Below are 20,152 nucleotides of genomic sequence, written 5' to 3'. Positions count from 1 at the left end.
GATGAGGAGCTTAAAGAGGTTACAAAGCTCTTCAGCCATTATATGGGCCTTGGCAATGGGGTTACTGCTGAGGAAAGAGAGGCTGTGCCTCAGGAAAAGCATGCAGCTTGGGCTCCTGAGGCAGGGAAGCCCTTGGAAAGCACTTTCTGGATCATCTGCAACCTGCCTCGGATCCAGCTCCTGCAGAAGACAACCAAAAGATTCTCACTGGCTCAGTTCTGCATACAGATCCATACAAGCATGGATAGCACTTTTTTTGCACATTAAAGGCAGCTTCTTCCATGAAGGGAGAGAAATTTGGTCTCAGTGCTATAAGCAGAACATTACTGTTCCTTTATGGGTTCTTTATTTAACTACTTGCTTATTTGCTCTTGGAAACCTTTTTAAATTACAAAATGTGTTCTTAAAAAAATTAGAGGAGAGGTTATCTCAGTCACAGAATCTAGGCTACAAAACTTCAACAGAAAACAGAGTATTGAAAAATTGAGCACAGGAAGATCATTATCAATTGCACTGTTGTACAGGTCCTTTTCTTCCCCCACGGCACCTGTCCCGTCCCCTCCTCCTAAGGTGGAATTCCTCTGCAAGGACTGGGTTTTACATACCAATGGGAGTAAAGCTTCTGTCTGGAAACAGGACTTTTAAAAAGAAACAGATCTTTTTCAGGCTTCATGGAGAGCGTGATGGGCCCCTCTCCCATTTGTGGATATTCTGCAGAGATCTTTGAAAGGGGGTCTTTGAAATGAGCATCTTCCATCACAAACTGTTCACAGGTACCTATACCAAAATTTCTGTCTGCTCTTTGGAGAAATCTTATCCTAAGGATTTAGTTGAGGATGGCACTCATGGCATTAGATGCAACCAGGCATGACTTACAAATACCAACCTATTAAAGCAATTCATTCATTTCCTCCAACAAACGATATGATTAAAAATGTGCCTAGGGAATATTATAAATATACAACTATGACTTGACTTTTCTTCCCAGGAATCTCTAGCTAATACCTAGTAAATAACCCAGCTCAAAGCTGAAACCGTCAAGTGAAAATGAACAGCCAAATATTTTAAACTATTGCTTTTTATTATAATTACACCGGAGCACAAATAAATAAGCACTAAATTATTGTAAAATATTGTCAATGCACTAAAGAAAGCAGAATTGATCTTCAAACAACATCTTATTACTTCAGAAGTATCAAAGTACATTTAATTACATCTTACCTAAAAAAATCAAGTACAAAAATGAAAAGAAAATTAATATGTATTTATACTGTGTATATAGAAACGGCTAATAATATATGATTACATTTAGCCTCTAGCTACTCCTTACTCCTACACAATCTCAGGCACGTACCTGACAATTTCTAATGAAATATGAAAAAAAGCAACATGACATTCAGTTTCAAGATATTGGTAAAGGTATTACATTGGAATGAACACAGAATGATTTCATTTTATTTAAAAACCCTGTTATTTAAAAACATAGTGCCATTGTCCACTTAAAAATAAACAACCCAAACTGAAAAACCCCATACCATTTTATACCATTTGCTTTAATTTGTCAAAAGGAGCAATAAAGTAGACATACATTGGCTAATATACGTAAACACATTTTTAGTGCAAGAATAACAAGACCTGTGACTTTACTGTGCTTTCTTGAAATCACAGTGCACTTTACACAAATTGCTACACTATAATGTTTAACTTCAAGAGTTTAAAGCAAAATAAGTGCATACCAAACAATTTCATATATACAGTCTTCGTAAGTGTGTGTATATATGTGATCTGTATGTATATACAGATTGCATATTTATACAGACTACAGCTTTAATGACTGTGTGTAACTAAGCACTTGTCATTCACCCTGTGACACAGAAACTGCTGAGACAATAGGTGACATAGAAAATGTTTAACAGCATTTTGATGGCACACTCTCGGCAGTACGATGCACCTTTTACTCAAGCATTGGGGTGGGCCAGCAGTCGTGGGACAGGACAGTTTATCTTGCTCTGGCTCTGCCCGTGACCTTTGGAAACTACTCCACCTGAGCCTCACTTCCCTCCTTTGTAAAATGATTCTTGCAACTGTGAGGTTTAGTTCACATTTCTAAAGTGCTTTGAAGGTAAGTGCTAAGTTATATTTTACTTTTTCATGTACTGTCGCACTTTAAAACGAAAAGCCATTGTTTCCATGGGATACAATGGAGGTCTGGAAGCACATGAACAGTTATTTAGGAAGGACAACATAAACAGTGTTGAGCGTTACAAGCGAAACAAGGAGTGGTTTTATGGTGGGCAAAATGTACAAGCAAGTTTGCTTAGGACAAGAATGCTTCGATTCCCTGATCATTATTCCTATTATATATCGATATGGAAAGGACACAGTACGAACAAACAATATTAAACATGTAACTGTTTACATTAACATTTGCCTTCCCCCAGAGGGCCTGGCACTGCAGCCCCCGTGTGTACCCACAGGTCTGGACTGCAAAATTGATGCTTCAGTAGGACAGGTTTTAAAGTAATTGCTCTAGGAAGAGACCAATGCAGAGATGGAGTATCAAGACTGACTGAACACCGGCTTCCGTTTTGTCACCAGAGACTTTAGTGCAGCTGGGAGAAAGGGTTGAGCTGAGTATTTCACACATGGTTATGAAAAATACTTCTCTTGCCACATAACAAGGAAGACAAAGCATAAACACTTTCTGAATAATGAACCTGTTATCTCAACAGATTTCTCACGACCAACAAGTCGTCTTCTTTCCAGCAGATTCTGGAACTTTGCGAAATCTCTGGAGTTTTTCTTCTGCCATTTTCTTTCTTTAAAAAAAAAAAGAGAATAAGCAGAATATACAGTTGGTGTCTTTTGGATGTAACATGTATTCAAAGATTCCTTCACAGCCTCTGGCTTTTTTCATGTCTTCTGCATTTTGGCTGTGAGGGGCTCTTTAATTCTGCATTTCAATTGCCTACCCATTCCAGCCACTGTATATTCATAGCACACACCAATATTTAATGTATGTGGGTATACGTATGCACACAGCTATGAGTATATATAGAGATACATGCATATATACAAGTATATGTGTGTACAAATATGCATATATACATATACAATAATGCTAATATACATACACACATATAAACACACACTTTATCTTTTACAGAAATCTCAGTTTGGACATCAAAATATACATTAGTTAATTAGTTATAAAATATTTAAAAACTTTATTTCAGAGGCTGAAAAGAAACTACTACTGATAAAGCATTACTCAAACTCAAACTTTAGCAATATAGATTACAAAAACCTTCTAAAATTTGTTATTTTTGGTTTTTTTTGATCAGCAATTACAGCTGTGGCAATGCTGTCAATATAATTTCAAAGAAAAGCCAATACAGCAAGAAGTTTCAAACAACACACCTTTTCTTCTCGGCGAATATAATACTAAAATGATTGTTTTAAAGAGGGACTTTTGTGCTACCAAACTTCAAACGCATAGATAGAAATTTAAATATACAAAATATATGCCATAGATCTTTCCCCCCCCCTACTCCACAGCAGTACAAGTTTCCCTCGCTCTTAACAGATCCTTTTGGAAGATATTTCACCACATGGATTTCACCCTCATAATCAGTATAAGCCATCTCTTTCTCCCGTTAAAACCAGGAGGTTATAATTCTTTGGTCATGACATAATATTCTGTTAAAATGGGTGTAATACATTACAGGATTGCAAGCCAATTACAAAAGCAGCCAGGAAGAAGAAAACGGCATACCCAGGAGAATGTATGGGCCTCCACTTCAAAACCATGTGAAATCAAGAGGGATTTCCCTACTGGCTTTCAAGGGGCCTGAATTCCATCCTTTATAAATAACACAGGGAAATCTGACACAGCGTAAGGTAAGGATGGGTTGCTGGGTTTAAAAATAATGAACACGTAAACAGATTTTGTTACCTTTATTTTCTGGACCAAAGACAAATGTGGACAGGAACCGTGCCTGCAGCGCCACTGCCTTAACCTGCTAAGTGACTGGGTCTCTCCATCACGGGCTGTACAATGCTTAGTCACAGTGAACCATGGTCTCTGCTAGTCAGCTGAATATAATGAAGTAAGAGTTTCTGTTGCAGGCTTTTCTGCAGAAAATTTAGTTTTCCGGCCAAATAATTTTAGTAACGGATGCATATAAAACCAGGGGCAATATATCTGATTAACTTTATAGGAAAGCTGATGCAGAACAATTCATATTTTAAATGCAATTCAGGCATCCGCATTAAGCACTTTTATTTGCATTGCTTGCAGTTTTGCTGTTTCCCACCAGAACTCTCTCCTTTGTCCAGCCCTCCCCTCCCCAAAGATAAGGACCTCCAACAAGTACAACTCTAGGAAACTTCTACAGCCCTAGCACGGCACCGAGTTGTTTTGTACATTGTCCTCTTCAACAAAATGTACAACCACATGCTTTTGTACAGAGGCCACATCTAGGCAGGTAAGAGAAATAAAATGGTGGTGGTGGTTGTGGCGGGGTAACATTAGAATACCACATAGAAAATAGGTAATAAAACAGTATAACAGTAACATTATATAGTAAAATTCTTCATAAATTTTTGAATTTATATATATATATATATATTTAAACAGTGTATTAGTTTGGGTGTTTTCAATATATTGGCGAAATATTTACATTTTGATATCTTCTGGATCCAAAAAAATCCTGGATAAATATGTATGCCTCAATCCAGTTGGAAACTTAAATCTCTCTCTTGATTGACAGGTGAGCACTTATTGGTGTGTTTTTTCCTAGGAAGATCACCACCTGCAGGTAAGTCTTAGGTTAGAGCCTTTGCCTTATTAAAAAAGCAGGCTACCTGTGCACGATGCAACACAGTGGAGAGGGCATCCTCCACACGCCTGTCAAATTGCAGTGTCCCAGAAAACAGTTTGTTGTTTGGAATAAGGAGGAGGGCTGTATTTCTTGGTCCCAGTATTCTTTTTCCAACTCGGCAAAATAGGCATGCTGTCCTGTTTGCAGAGTCCTTTTTCTGATTTCTGTCGAGCTTTTATTTCTTTGCAGAGGCAACGTTTTTTCTCAATCATATCCAGCATTGTATGGTCCCCTTGCAACCACTGCATACATGTCACCTTTTGAGGGGGAGGGCGGGGAAAGAAAAGAAGGAAGAAGAAAAGAAGAAAAAAGGCATACAAATAACTATTTGGTCATTGATTTAATATATTGTTTCTTTGTAACATTAACCTTAGTCTTATTTGAAACACTCCAGTTTCTTTGATGGACAAAAAATATCTATGCCAACAACAGAAACAAAGTTAGTCTTTACTTCTAACTACTACTTTAAGAAAAAAAAAAGGGTAGTAAAAGGTCCTCTTTTTAACTTCTGTAGAGCACTGAAAGCTAACAAAGATAAATGTTTTCAGCAAACTAGCACTGGTTGGATTTTAAATGATGCACTAGATCTTAAAAAGGCACATGGATGTTAACAACATCCTTAAGTTGTGGAAATAAAAAGTTCTATCCACTGAAACCCGTGTTTTATACTGCTTTCCAAATCTAACCTGTCACATTAAAAGCACAGTGTTAACACTTGTGAGTATCAAGCTAAATATAACTCTGTGTTTAATTTTTTTAAAAATACTCTAATGAACTCCATGCGAAGTATATGAATTTACCTACCCTATTCTGTGATGGTATTTAATTAACTGGAAGACACCAAGAGTTTAAGAAACTCCATGCTTTCATGCATGTAGAATATTTGAAAACATGATCCTGATTCATAAAAGGAGGTTAGCATACGTTTAGCGGTAAGTACATGTCACAGCCCCTCTGAAGCCTGAGAATGTGGCTTCATTTGGGTTTAGTGGGGTGCTCATGACTGATGTGTGTCTTCAAAGGCTTTTGATTGGAACCAAAATAGCTAATACTAAACTATCCTGAAAGGTCTTATTGTATTTGGATGACACACTGTATACCTGCAAATGAGAAAACTTCCTCTCAACATTTACTTTGCAAATTTGAAGTGATGTCTTGACTCTCCCACCATTTGTTTTCCACATTAGTCATAAACTGAGGATTTGTGTATAAGTAAACACATGCCATACATTCACAGGGGCTGTCCAAGTACATCTCTGATCTTGTCATGAAAATGCATATGTACAGTAATACTTTGGCAGCGTTTTACAATTCATGAAGGAAATGTATGTTTATTATTAAGAGTATTTGAGTACATTTAATAGTGCATATGCCTTTCATTCACAAAACTTAGAATGCCAAGTAAGGGCATATACCAGGTTCCTAGAACTGGGGACTGGTCTTAGAAACCAGTATAGAAACTTCCATTGATCTTGGTAGTTTTGGTGGTCAACTTGAAGCGTATTTAGCATTTATTGATAAATAGATAAAATGTTCAGATGTTTTATAGCAGTAAACAAAGCAAAAGGAATAAACATCAGCAAGCCTCAGAAAAAGTAATGTGATGTACTCAAACAGAAAAATAAAGACAATACAGTTTTTAAGAGGTGACACAGGATAAAAGAATTTCAGATAGAATTGCCTTTCTTTATACTGAAACAAAACTGTGCTTACCTTATCTATTAGATAGTACTTTGAGTAGAACAAGTTTAAACCACAACATGAATTTTGTTCTTGAATACTCTTGTGAATTTAGTATTACACAGGTAACATATCTGCAAAGTGTCCTTCCAAACAGCTCAGATAAGAGTCTTCTGGAAGCCTGTTGTGCCTGCTCTTCCTAATCAAATACTTATTTTTCATTTAAGGAAAAGTCTAACATTTACTGTGGTGCAGGCAGGTATGAGGCACGTCACCTGATACGGCTGTGAGACTTTCTCTCTTGTGTGTGCAGCCCTGGTCCAAAACTCACCGAACAAACCGGAGATACTCCTCCCTGCCCCCTGGCTCAACTTCACAGGTCTTTGGATGAGGCTGTACCTGAAGCAGATTTTCTGCAACTTATACTCATCAGTGACGCATTAGTACTTACACAGCAGTGTCTTCATTTTGGCTGGGTCCTCCTACGTGGGGTAGGACAGGGACACAGTCTTCACACAATTCATTACACAAAATATTCAGAACACACAGCTGCACACCAGCTTTTGGGCTGGATTTGATGACAAGAGTGTTTGAGTGTGGGTTTCCTCTTCTAGGCATTGGGAAATACCTTGTATTTTATAACCCATCATGTAAGTAAACAGAGCATGTGCCAATATCAAATCCTTACAGTATGCTGTGTGCTCCAGTCACCGTGCATCACAAGCACCATCTGCACCATGTACGACAGACACTGTGAGGGTGTTACATCCACGTCACCTCCACTCTAGCCACTGTACTACACAGAGTACCGTTGCCAACACAGTGTCTCCTGGTAGCTAATCTTCTTCATGGAATCCAAGGGGACTGAAGCAGGATTTTGACATGCTAAGCTCTAAAAAACCAGTTGCAGCTTCCCAAAGATAGAAATGGTGTTGCAAAATGTATCAGTTACACAGACACTCTGCCACCCCCTGCAAAACAGCCCTTAAAATAAACCCAAGTGTAGGCAGCTCCAAAATCCTTTTTTATACTGGCCACCATATTGTGTTGCAGTTAGTGAATCATTTATTATGAAGAATATGAGTTCTTCCACTTTCCCAGACACAGATTTTCAAGACTACTTGTGATTTTTTTAATGTTATTTTTGTTTTAAGGCTGAGTCCTTCACATCGGCATCTTCTTAGAAGTATCATCCACATGGTACATTCCTCTCCTGTAACTGCATTCAGGTAATGGTATGTGCAGCATGAACGTGCAGAACTGGTATGTGCAAAGTCATTTGCTAAAATAGTCTAAGTGAACACATATGATGTTGAAAGGCTTGGGGGAAAATGCTTTAAAGTGAGAACAAATGATAGGGTTTTATTTGATAGTTTTTTCCTAGTTATAGTGTTAACGTGCAACAAAATAAAAATGTACTGAACAAGGGTGCATGCCTCTTGAAGTTGCAAGACAGACCTAAGAGGAAGTTACCACTCCATAGATCAATGAACTTCAGATATGGCAATAACCATGTTGCTAATACAAAATCCTAAAGAGTGTTAACTAAATGTTCAGTGTGTCCTAGACACATTACAGACATTAAGGCTCACAAGCCAGCACTCAAGCCAGCTGTTTAATCGCAGCAGTAACCCTCAATGATTTCAGCAGGGCTACTGAGGTGTTTAAAGCTAATGTGTTTAATACTGTAGACTTAGGCCTAATCCTTCCTGTGACTGGTGCTCACACTTAGTTCCAGTACTAATTTTTTTCATACCCTCCCTCCTTTCTGACTTCAGCCTGCTCCTCTGGTCATGTACCAGCTTGGCAGCATCACTGCTGTATCATAAGAAGGGATTTGTTCAGTATGAAAGGCACAGAAAATAATGATGTTACAACTTAATATATGGAAAAAAGTAGTGATCATAACATTATATAGCTATAATGTACACATTATACAGTTTTATATGGCTCTCCTATTCCTGAAAAACCCCATAGCGTGTAAGGAACAGTACACATACTGCAGCATGTCAGAGCTTGGCTGCAGGTGTAGATGGAGGCAGACAGGCACAAAAAGCATCAGCACTGGAGGTAACAGCCAATGAGACACAGCACGTGAGAAGCAAACATGGTTTTGACCAGAGCCTTGGCCCAAAGCCTGTTCTTACTGAAAAGGGAAGAAAGCAGCTAATATTGGAATTGTAAGGCGGGATCTCCTGGAAACTCCAGGATACGTATCAGGTACTAGGTCACATAATTGCCTTTGAGTTATGGAATTTGCTGATTGTAAACTAATTTTTGTTTCAATGGAATTTTTACTCAGTAAATTATCTGGGGTCTAAGATACTATTTTTTTTCAAAATCAAGCAGAGCAGGAGAGTAAAGGAAAACATCTGCTGAAGTCCTAGAAGCTTGCACATTCACCTAGGAAGTGTTGGAGGCAGGCTGAAATCCTTGCTCCTAAGCAGCCAGTAAAAGCTGCATGATAACTTGCTGTGTAGGAACCATACACAAATGTAGAGTGGTTGGATAAATCCTCTCACCTGAACATGACTGAGCGCAGATATAAATGGGGATGTCTCATGAGTTCCTGTTAAACACACTAACCTTTTGTTTATTCATTATTCTCTAGGTTTTTTTCAAAAATCTTCTTTAAAGCAAATGCTTCTTCCAAACTTGAACATCAATGACAAAGAGCAAGAAAATTCTTCCACTATACAAAACTGAATTCTTCTATAGAGTTTTAATCACCAGCTTTCCTGAAGGCCTTAGGAGAAACCACTCTATGTTGCCACCTTACTTTTACTATCTGGCCTTATTTTTCTGATACTTTTATTCCCAAAACATAGAAAATTAATTTTATTAAGGTCTGTTACATACTCTCAGGTACTATGTTGGCAGTGCCGCAGAACAAGAAGTAACAAAGCCATCTTACAACTGAGAAAAAGCAACTTTACACATCCTCAAAACAATGCAAAATGTTTTGTCCAAGAAAACCTAAGTAGAAAAAGATCTTTTCTTTTGAGTGTTCTAATGCTTTATAAAGATCTGAGAAACAAACTAGACAAACTAGTTCCCTTATCTGCAAAGCACAACCGGCATGTTTTGGTCTGTAGGTGCCTCCATGAGCAATGGGCCTGTCTTCATTTCTTCTTCCCTCACAGGACTGAAATTTTGAATTATTCCAGAAAGATAAGTAGCAGTCCCAATAGTTTACAAATAAAAATATTGCTTAAATTGGATTACCTGAGCTAGATCTCAGAACTGTCTTGGAGCAGAGGTTTGATGGGCAGAACATCTACAATTCAGTTGTTCTTAGAGGACAGGGCCTGGAGCCAGAGGTCAGTACATGCCATAGCTCTCTGCCACATCAGAATTTACTGAGCAAAGCTCATAATCCCATGGAAAACTCAAAACAGGCTTTGGGGAACAGACAATGGCTCACACTGCCAGGAACTCCCTGGTGTCACAGCAGACTATTTCTTTTTCTATTGCCCTGGCATGGGCTCTGCCCTGGCCCCAGGCACCACCACTGCTGCCCACAGAATGATGCTGGGCAGCTTCAGCCCACGCTGTGTCATGGCAGCCTGCACCAGCAGATTCACAAGAGTGCTCAGAATATGGGTGTTTAAAGCAAGAAAAAGAAATCTAAACGAGCAGAGTTCTTTCCCTGTTCTTAACTAAGCAGGGTAATTTGGTTTGGCAAAGAGAGTTATAGTTACAGATGTAAAAAGAAGAAATTATTCTCCAATATTACAATTAAGCAACTGCTGATGGATACAACTTTGCACACCTACTAGCTCTGGTCACCAAGTGCAGCAAACATCTTGTATTTTTTGTTGGTGACTATTCACAATATGAGATAAGACTTTCTGGCCCTTCAGGAACTGAACTTTCACCATAAGGAGCACCAGGCAATCATCAGTACAGGGCACAAGCAGGTCTGTATAAGTTACTGAACACATGTATGCTACTGAAAAGAATATGGTGATACCTCCAAGTTATATACAAACCAAGTGATCCCGTGTAGCATAGCCTTTCCAAATGGAAAACAGGAGCGGGTGAAAAGAAAAATCTGGGAGCAGGACTGAAAATATAGAGGGGAAAAATCCTCAGCACCAGGCTTGGGACCCTTAGGTGCGATAAGTTTTACTTGCTTGTGTGTGACATAAATAGCTACATAAATACATAGATAGATAATGCTCTCAGTAATAAGACTTACATGCTACGCAAGTCCCACTCACATCCCCTTGTCTCAAATCGAGCCCGACATAACTTAATCGTGAGCCACTGCATACCAGGCAGGCAGGCACCCTGCACCCCTGCCTGCACCGGCACGAGAGAAGAGTAAGTGCCGGGAGCAATTCTGCTCCTCCAAAGTCAGGCCACAGGGGTGAAGTGTAGGTAGGATAAAGTCGTGCTAATTCCTGGTGCTGACAGGTATTTCAGGAAACAGCACTGAAAGGTGTGCTATAAATTTTCACACAAGTGCCCATGGAAATATGTGCTGCTAAAAACACCATGGGGAAGAAGAAATATTTAAATATTGTAGGTAGCTCGAAGTTAGAAAATGCTGTCAATTTTCATTCATTTTTGAGGAAACTTTTCTAACATTTGAATTGACTGTCCAATATTTCATGCTCTGAACACTTCTATGAGTGGGTTGGGTTTTGTGTGCTGTATGAACTTTTAATGACCTAAAAAAATATTTTCCACTGTAGTTTACATGAGGGCTTTAGACAACACCATGTCCTGTTCAGCTGTTTAACCTGATGACATCTTGGCTGGTAAGTTCTTGGTTTGCCTATTTTTCATGTTGCTAGTTTGTTTGAGGTGAAGTCAGAAGCTCTGGGCAGTAAGAGAGCCCCATGATTCAGTGCTGCTTCCATAATTTTTCCTAATACTATAGGTTCCCACTTACTGTGCTGAAATTGCAGAGGTTATGGGGCTGAGGAAGGTGCTGTTCTCTTCTGGCCCTTGTGAGTGCCTCCCTCTCCTGCTGGGTGGGCAGAGGGGCTGAGTCTTCATTTACAGGAAGGATGGGGAGAACCACATCACGGGTACGTGACCATGAATGTCACGTACAAATACCCTTTTCTTTGTGACAACTGTGTATCAACAGTTAAAGCGAAAGCTCAATAGCTGATGTGAGGCTACGACAAAGGGATCTTAAACCAATGCATAATACAATGAAATAAAAAATATCAGCAGCATTTGGAGGAGATTATTAAAAATGTCTCCTGGATCCGAACACAAAGCAATCTCTTAACAGTGCAATCTGTGTGCAGTGCTCACATCATTCAGCAGAGCCAAGCATGCTGGCTTGTTTTGGCAGGCTACAGTAAGTGAAGAAGAAAGGCTTTCTGAAAGCCACTTACCATCCTCTGGGAGGAAAAGGCTCTCCCTCCCTCTTGCCTGTTCTCAGGCAGGAGCTTCCAAACTCTCTTTCCCACCGAAACTTTTGATGGCACTTTCCCTGGTGCAGATGGGTCCCAGACATCTGGCTGGGTAAGGTATTTCCACTCGGGAGGGTGTGAAATCCCACTCCTAGAAGGCAGTCATGTGCCACGGGTGCAAGTGGTGGAGGGCTATGTTAAGTAACAACAGTTACTTCACGATCTGCTATCTGATACTCTTAGTTTGACGTGGAGGTCCTCTTAGCACACGTTCACAAAAGGGGAGTTGTCCAAGGCAGGAGTTCAGCCAGAATCAGGTTTCAGAAAATCTTGAGTAGCAAGATCCTCACCCATTTGAAGCCAACAGGAATGTACCGGCTGACTTCATGGGTCCAAGAAATTACAGTTTGTTCAAACAAATAGTAAAGAGAAGCCTCAAATGATTTAAAAAGCCTTCAGAAGAGCACTTGGAAAATTACGTCGGACAAGATTTCTTTTGCTAACCATTAGCTGTAGTCATTGCACTGCAGCTGAATGCTGTTACTTACAGTGGCTGTGAAAGTCAGTAAGTGAGGATAGAACTACAGGCTAGATCTGCAGTCACTTCTTTCTCTCTGACAGAGATACTCTGCAATAATATTGACATGAGAGACAGCGTAATATGGCCCAGGATAGTAATTTACACAGCTCTGTACTGCTAATTCATTCTCCTGTTACTGTTAAATTCAAAACAACAATTGATTATTAATACAAAGGTGATTAAAAGTAAGAGTATGTTCAGGAACACGCAGGATGTGCAAGGTGAGCTGTGAAAGCAGACACTCTCCAAGCAATTCGTGGTGCATGGTAACACTCCCCAGGGACACTGCACAACCTAACTGCAAATTCTTCTCTGAAAGTGTCTGAAGTGTTTTTTCTAGAAGGTGTCCTGCAATGCCAGCAGCCACATTAGAATGATCCCATGCATTCACATACTTGCATCACAAGCACAAGCACACGCAAGGTGCTAAGTAGTACTACACAAACTACCCTTTCCAGCCTTTCACAAATTCTTCTTTTTAAGGGACACAAGTAACATCTCTGTTTTCCCTCCAAGCACTTGGGAAAGATTTCCCCCAGCACACAGTCTTAATTTTGACAAAACAGTTGGGTGGGAAGGAGCCCTTTGCAATTTTACCCGTATGTTTGACATTAAAAGAATTCACTGACACCTATTTCAAGTTATGAAACTGTATATGCATCACATTTTAGGGCTATTGTATCGTTTGAATTGCTGTGTTTAATGTTTTGATTTACATTACTCTAAATTTCTAAACTTCTGGAAATATGTTTTCTTACAAATGTTACTACTACAGAAAAAAAATGAAAACTAAGGCCCCTGTAATCATGGTTCTACCTCTTAATTAATTATATGATGCACTATTGTAAGAACACTCTGGACACATTTTTTTCAAACAGGACTCACTAAAAAACATTACATTGTCTTGCACTCAATGGGTTGACTAATCCACCACTTAAAAACAACTGAAAAGAATCTTTGGAACTCCAGGAATTCCTGAAGATTCAAGATTATCAGCAATTAATAATTATCCTCAAATTAAATTAGCAAATGGCTAGTAAACCTTCAGCACCTCTGATTCCAGACCTCTAGTTTCATGATTCATTGCTTCCAATTACTAAATGTCACAGTTACTTTATACAGAACAGCCCTGCACATATTCCTATGCCTCAAGTTTTCCGGTAATCCTCAGATTACTGCTGAGGCTATCAATAAAACAAACTTTAAATGATAAATTCACTGTCCTGCTTTCCATTTTTATGCTGGCAATCAGTCTAGCTATAGATCTTCCTGACCTTGCATTATTATCTTATTTGGAAACATGTATTCTTCTCATCTAAGCTTTTTTTTAAAACATCCAACAACTGTCTGGAATCTACTGTTTGATCTACTGTTAGTGAACACATCCTGTAAATGCTAGTATGTTTAAAATAAGAGCCTCTAAAGTAACTCATATTATGGATACTGTGTAAAGTTGTCTCATGCAACTCATTTATGCAGTGGATCATCGCATAGTGCATTGCTATTGAGATTACTCATGAAAAATCAAAGCTTAATCTATGCCTTTGCTAAGCAATAAATGCAGAACTCAAGCAACCCACCATGATACATCCTGTCGCTCACTGTAAAATAAAAAGGAAAATTCAATATTGTATTAGGTCAATCACAGGAGGGACAAAGGACAGACAGAATACTTTGCTAGAGTTCAGCGATACAGGGATCACCTGCTAACTGCATTTTGCAGTACAACACCTGTAGGGTAACACTCTAATATCCTAGATTTCCTTGAGAGATTACTAACCCTGTCTCACCACCTCTTCTTCTTGCTGGAGGCTGCTGCTCCATTGCATGTGTGCCTTAACTGCCCACGAAGCAGACTTAAAACAGCAGGACATTTTGAGGCAGTGACCTCAATGACTGCTACAGCTAGCCCTGCCTATGACTGAGTAACCACATCCAAGTACAACACACCTGTAATTAGTGTGTCTCACTCTAAATCATGGTGATTTTGAAAAACTGCCAGATTCTAAATGTCAAACTGAGACAAACAGCCCATCACCCTTTGCATTAAGATGTGGCATGGAACAGTGAGAGCTGCTAGTGAGCAAGATCCTTTCCTCCTCCCGTTCCAACCCCTGCAGACTGCAAAAACTCTCATGTACGATGGTGCTGAAGGCAGCAGGGTGCATGCTTTAGGTACTGCTTCTGGTCAAGTAACAGAGGCCAGGAAGAACCCAGAAACTGAACATGGAAGAATGAAAAGGAGTGGAAACAAGACCAAGACTTGGGGAGAATCAAGAACTATAAGAAAGCCAACATTGAGGCTAATCCTAAATTTACAAAAATGTGACATGTGGGGACACCACAAATTCCTTTACTTTCCTCATTTTTTTGGACTTAATTTTTTCCAAGCTAAAAACACATACATCAGCTTCAGCACTCTTCTTATTGAAGACAGTACTAGGACTTAAGATTTAACCTTTATTGCTGTAACAGCTGAAGAACATCAGCACACCAGTTTGCCAGCAAAGCACCCAAGTCTTTGTATTTCTCTAGCATTTTCAAAAAAAATGTACATAAGAATAGTTTTGCAATTTAAAAAAAAAATCAAAATAATATATATGGAGGTAGAATTTTCAACAATTTCAACATTGAAAGGACTGGTGCCTTCAGTTCCTCTTGTTTTGTATTGGGTGGGTGATCAAAATACACAAATATCTCAGTTACAGACTGTGGAGTTGTGTTACAGATGAGAAATTTTGAAATATGGTCTTACATTTGTCTTTTTTGATGGTGAAATTGAGGCAATGATCATTCTCTTAGATTAAATGCCATTTCTCAAGTATTGTACTGATTGTATGGGGGTGGAAATTTAAGAAAGCATGACTGAAAACAACACTGAGTGTACAAAGATGCTTACATTCTTCTAGGTGGTTGCATCTTCCTTTTTAAAGATGCATAAAAATATGATTAAAAGACAGAGATCTCCATTTATGATTATTTTCTGACTCCAATTTGAAAGGCTGTTAAAGAACATTTACTAGAGTTATAAAGCGTACTGGGAGTTTCTAAAGAATCCAGATATGTAAGAGCCTGCCTTAGTATGAGATGCCACATCTGCTCTATCCTTACAGCAACATCATACCGTTTCATTTATATCAGGAACTGCTAAAAAATGTAGTACCCAAACCTAATACAGACATTGTTTCCTGACACACAGAATAGCTGAGGAACAAGCAAGAACCTGAGACTGGCATCCACATGCTTTAGAAAATGGGATTCATTGGGTGCAGCAGTTCCTTGTACCTTGTTTCTGTTTTTCTGTCTAAGAGGCAATCTCTGGAAGGATGGCACTGATACAAGCGTGTGACAGTGAATCAGCATTAACTCCTTGAGAAGGCTGCAACACACTAAACCATGAGCACTGGTCTGCTGAACCAGGGCTTTGCTCACAGGCTCCTGTGCATGGAGTGACTTGGCTTAGCCTACAACAGCAGCGTGGGTTGAATTCAAGTTCAGATATCCAGAGCAGGGAGGAAATTTTAATATCCATCTAAAAAGGAATGACTAATGACAATGCACGGCAAGCAAAATGTTCAGCTTCATGTTAACACACGTATCACCTGTAGCATAAGCAAGCAAATTGCCAGCCACCACAGAAGTGCTGTTTTTCTCTGATTAAGTTTGTGTTTTAAAGTTTGGTGCAGAAATCAAGTAAAAGCTATGATCTGACCAATATTAATTTTAAAAATGCATATTGCTATTGCCTTTTCTCACTTTTATTCTTTCCTATTGTGAATTATACAATCATGACTATAAACCCCATACAGTAAAAGTGCTTTTCCAAACTGTAAAAAAAGAGATGGCCAACCAAACCCAAGAGTCCACTAATTGCCACTGACTTGCAAAGGCTTAAGATCAGGCCACTGGCCCATAAACACCAAGCTCCGTTGGAGGAATATGTCCTTTCCCCATCCTATTTGTTGTTGAAAAAAAGCATTCCTTGGGAATTCATAAGTTATAGCTTATGAGTGAAATGGGAATTTACTGTTAACATGAGTGAGGTCAGAATTTAACCCTGTAACTTTAAATTAAAAAATGAAAAGGATTTTCTATTATGCCATTTTAATTGGGGTGAAGGCTCTTCCTAACAGTGGCACTGTCATCCTATAAGTTCCTTAGTATTTCCTGCATAAAGGTCTGTCTCCTGAGATTTTTCTGAGTAGCTAGCTGCTGACATTCTGCTGCAGTAACTTACAATGAGACTAGTCCAACTGGACAAGCTAAATACAATGATAAAATAACTGTAAAGGAAGCAAAGTTATCTCACCTAGGCCTCCCAGAGAAACATGTAAGATTATCATTGAAGCTCCAATTCAGTGAAAAACTTAAACACATGCTCAACTTGAAAATATGTATCTGTCATCCCCTTGATTTACAGGAATATTTTGCTGTTTAAGGTAAACCAGTGTTTTGCTGCCTCAAGGCCAGAGAACTGAGCCCACATACAGTTTATGGTGATTAAGAATAATTTTACAAAGGGCTAATAAATGATTGTTAGCTGTTTCAATAAATGCCTGATCAATTGGCAATTATATGCTACTGTGGACTGCAAAGCACAAGATGTCTGACGAATAGTGTCTGTAACATTCCCATAAAACTGACTCATAAAGTATGATATTTTCATTCATTCCTAAGGCTCACCTGCACTGGAGAAATGTTTCTTTCCCACCTGAGGCCCTTCTACATCCAGCATTTATGTGCAAGATGTTATAGACATGGGTCACCCTCTAGATTTATTTATTGCAAGTCCCTTATGTGAATAGAGTTGGGATTTGCAGCACAAGAGTCCGGCTGGTTAAGGGCATTTCTAAACCTAGAAGCACCTGAGCAGCGTTAGATACAGAGAAACAAAACTGCAGTGTGGGCTGTTACCAAACATTTTTCAACCACAGAAAACTGTCATGAGAAACACAGATACCTTTGCAATTTTGGATCTGTTCAAATAATTTTTCTGAAGAACTGGAAACTTTTAAATTAGTAAAAATAATAACTTTTTAAAGTTCTCATTTAAAATACATGACATTTTTATTTTCATTGTTTAACAAGACAAAATGAGAATAAAAGTAGGTTATCAAAAGTGGGTGCTGGCATTCATATTTTTTTATAATCGGCATACACATAATGTATATGAATAGCCACACATTTCTAGTGAAAGACTATGAACACACATACATATACAGAGATATATAAACATACTATACATACATACATGAGTGAATATACATATTCATGTGCATACAGTATACAGACAAGATACTATACAGGTACAGTAAGTGCAATATACTGTATAAGGCTATACAAACACCGAAAGATTCTGGTGAAATGATGACAGCCATGAGAACAAAGCGTGGATGGTTTGTGACTTAACGCAGACGGTGGGGAAAACCTTGCTGTTCTGTGTTTTATGCATCAGGCACACAAAGTCCCAACAGAAACAGAAACAATACATTCAGTTCGTATACAAAAAATGTAAGGCAAGTGGGAGTGCATGGAGGTAACTGAAATGCATATGAGCAGACACATAAGGTTGTTCTACCTAGAATACAGAATGTTTGGTTCATTTACAGAGAATGCCTATATATAAACCCATGCTTTCATGAATTCATGCCACTTTTATTTCTATTTTTTCCTTTAAGAATATTATAAAATTCTTGCCCTGAGTTAAACATAAATACACACAGAAAGGGGGGGGGGGGGGGGGGGGGGGGCAGAATTGCATGCTTCTGGGGTTTGTGGGTTTTTTTGAATATTTTTTTAACCAAGGCACAATGTCTTTGATAGTGGTTGCAAGACCATTTGAAATAAACTTAGCAACTGCTATTGTTCTGGTACTGCATCCTTCTTAGTATGACTAAACTAATTGTTTGCACACAGAAGTCTCAGAACAAGTTTTGAAGTGAATTTACAAGTTTTAGATGAGAATAAGTAAATTTATGAGAAATGCTCAAAGACAGATTCCCTGAAGAGGAAGGAAAGCCACCAAATTAAATTCCTATATAGGCAACTTACTGATGTTTGGACTGAAATTATTTCATATAAATTACATTACATATATATTTGTTTAGTATTACTGGGAAGTTGTTACCTGTTTTTAGTAGAACCATGTACAGTGCTGTAAGAGCAGCTGAAAATGAGATGAAGAACTTCCAAGTAATTCTTAGTTTCTTGTTGTAGGCAGGGCAGGACAGTGATCTCACTGATTCAGGGTTCTGCGAGAGCTACAACTGAGGACACTTGTCCAGTGATGCTGTAAGACTTTCAAGGCATCTATCTCCCCATCTCATCGACCTGCATAAGTCTTATTGGAAATATTACTTATTAACTTCTATGTATGTCATATTAAATGCTACATACCCGTGTCCAAGTCTGACTCTCAACAGAAAGGTCTGGGTGTGAAGGCCATGCTTGGCTGTTGCCCCCATGTCCAAGCCCTCAGGCTCCAGCAGGACACAGTTCTCACCAGCTTCCAGGGGCTCTGGAGGGTACCTCACCCTCCAGTGAACAACCACCCACATCGTGCTGCACTGGCTGCAGTACCTGTCTCCATGTAGTTCCCTGTTGAGGTGAGACTATTTTCCAAAGTAGTGAAACACACTGCCCCAATTCTGTAAAAAAACAGGCACCACATCACCAACCCCCTGAAACCACAGACCATGCAGATGACATCTTCTTATGCCTGTTCTACGCCTTTTAAAGAAATTGTAGCTCCCAACCTGAGAAACAACCAGGTAAAGACAGCCAAAAAGTGTTGAGAGGGAAGTGAAAACCCTCACAAGTGCTGTATTGCATTCTTTTTCAGAATATTGTTGTATTTGAAAGTTTCAACAACTCCTGTGAGGGAATTAGTCTCTTCCTGTGTACTCTGCTGGCAAGCTTACAAAGCCTGTGCAAGAACAAGAAGAGATCAGAGTAAGGGAATGGAATATTCTTCCTCCCACTCTCTCCCATCCCAGCTGATACAGCGGCATCCAAGCCAGCACTCGAAGGTGAGGAAAGGCATGAACACCAACCCTAGGTCTGGTGCTCAGAGGCTGGTCACTGCTACTGTGGCATTACTTCCACAGCTGACAGCTGACCTGCTCTCACCTGTCACTGCTCCTCCCTGAGACATCATTTCTGTGCCTAAAACCCATCCTATCGAGGTATGGAGGAGAAAAAGCCAAATCCCAAAGCCATGCTTGGGCCTTGGGACCTACCACGACTGTGGCGTGCGCCAAGGTCCGCCTCTGCCTAGCATCCCCCATGCCCTGAACCAGAGCCCACTGTGGCAGTGCGAGGGTTGCCGAGCACGCACTCCCTCACACGCTTAACTCAGAGTGCTGGCAAAGCAGGAGCCAGCAAGGCAGTGACCTGCTTCTGCTGCACGACCAGTCCAGCTGGATGCTGAAGAAAAGATGTTGGGACAGCAGCAGCAGGGCTGTCTGCCAACAGAAGACAGCTTTGACACATTTGCTTCTCATGCCAATCAGTCAGGCATGCCTTGGAGGTGAGGGATGATGGATGTGGCAATTCCATCCACTTCAAGGTTTGCGTTTGCTTTTCTTTCTTTCTTTTTCAATTAATATTATGTATTTGTATATTTAGAAACGATT

The 20,152-nt window shown here is 39.4% G+C and overlaps 1 protein-coding gene across 4 annotated transcripts in view; it reads right to left on the bottom strand.

The window, feature by feature from the left end:
* Positions 1-1,094: 1,094 nt before the first annotated feature.
* Positions 1,095-20,152, bottom strand: part of NYAP2 (neuronal tyrosine-phosphorylated phosphoinositide-3-kinase adaptor 2) — a 147,076-nt gene continuing 128,018 nt past the window's right edge. For 3 of the 4 annotated variants that reach the window (XM_055724055.1, XM_055724053.1, XM_027811862.2), the window contains one exon: positions 1,095-5,140. In XM_055724055.1, coding sequence (XP_055580030.1) covers positions 4,913-5,140 — 228 coding nt within the window. In that variant the 3' untranslated portion in view covers positions 1,095-4,912. The remainder of the gene's footprint in view (positions 5,141-20,152) is intronic. The other variant, XM_055724054.1, reaches the window with a different exon arrangement.

Source organism: Falco cherrug, chromosome 11, assembly GCF_023634085.1.
Source record: "Falco cherrug isolate bFalChe1 chromosome 11, bFalChe1.pri, whole genome shotgun sequence".
NCBI lineage: Eukaryota > Metazoa > Chordata > Aves > Falconiformes > Falconidae > Falco > Falco cherrug.
The sequence above is the reverse complement of the archived record's forward strand: the minus strand, read 5'-3'. Positions and strand labels throughout refer to the sequence as shown.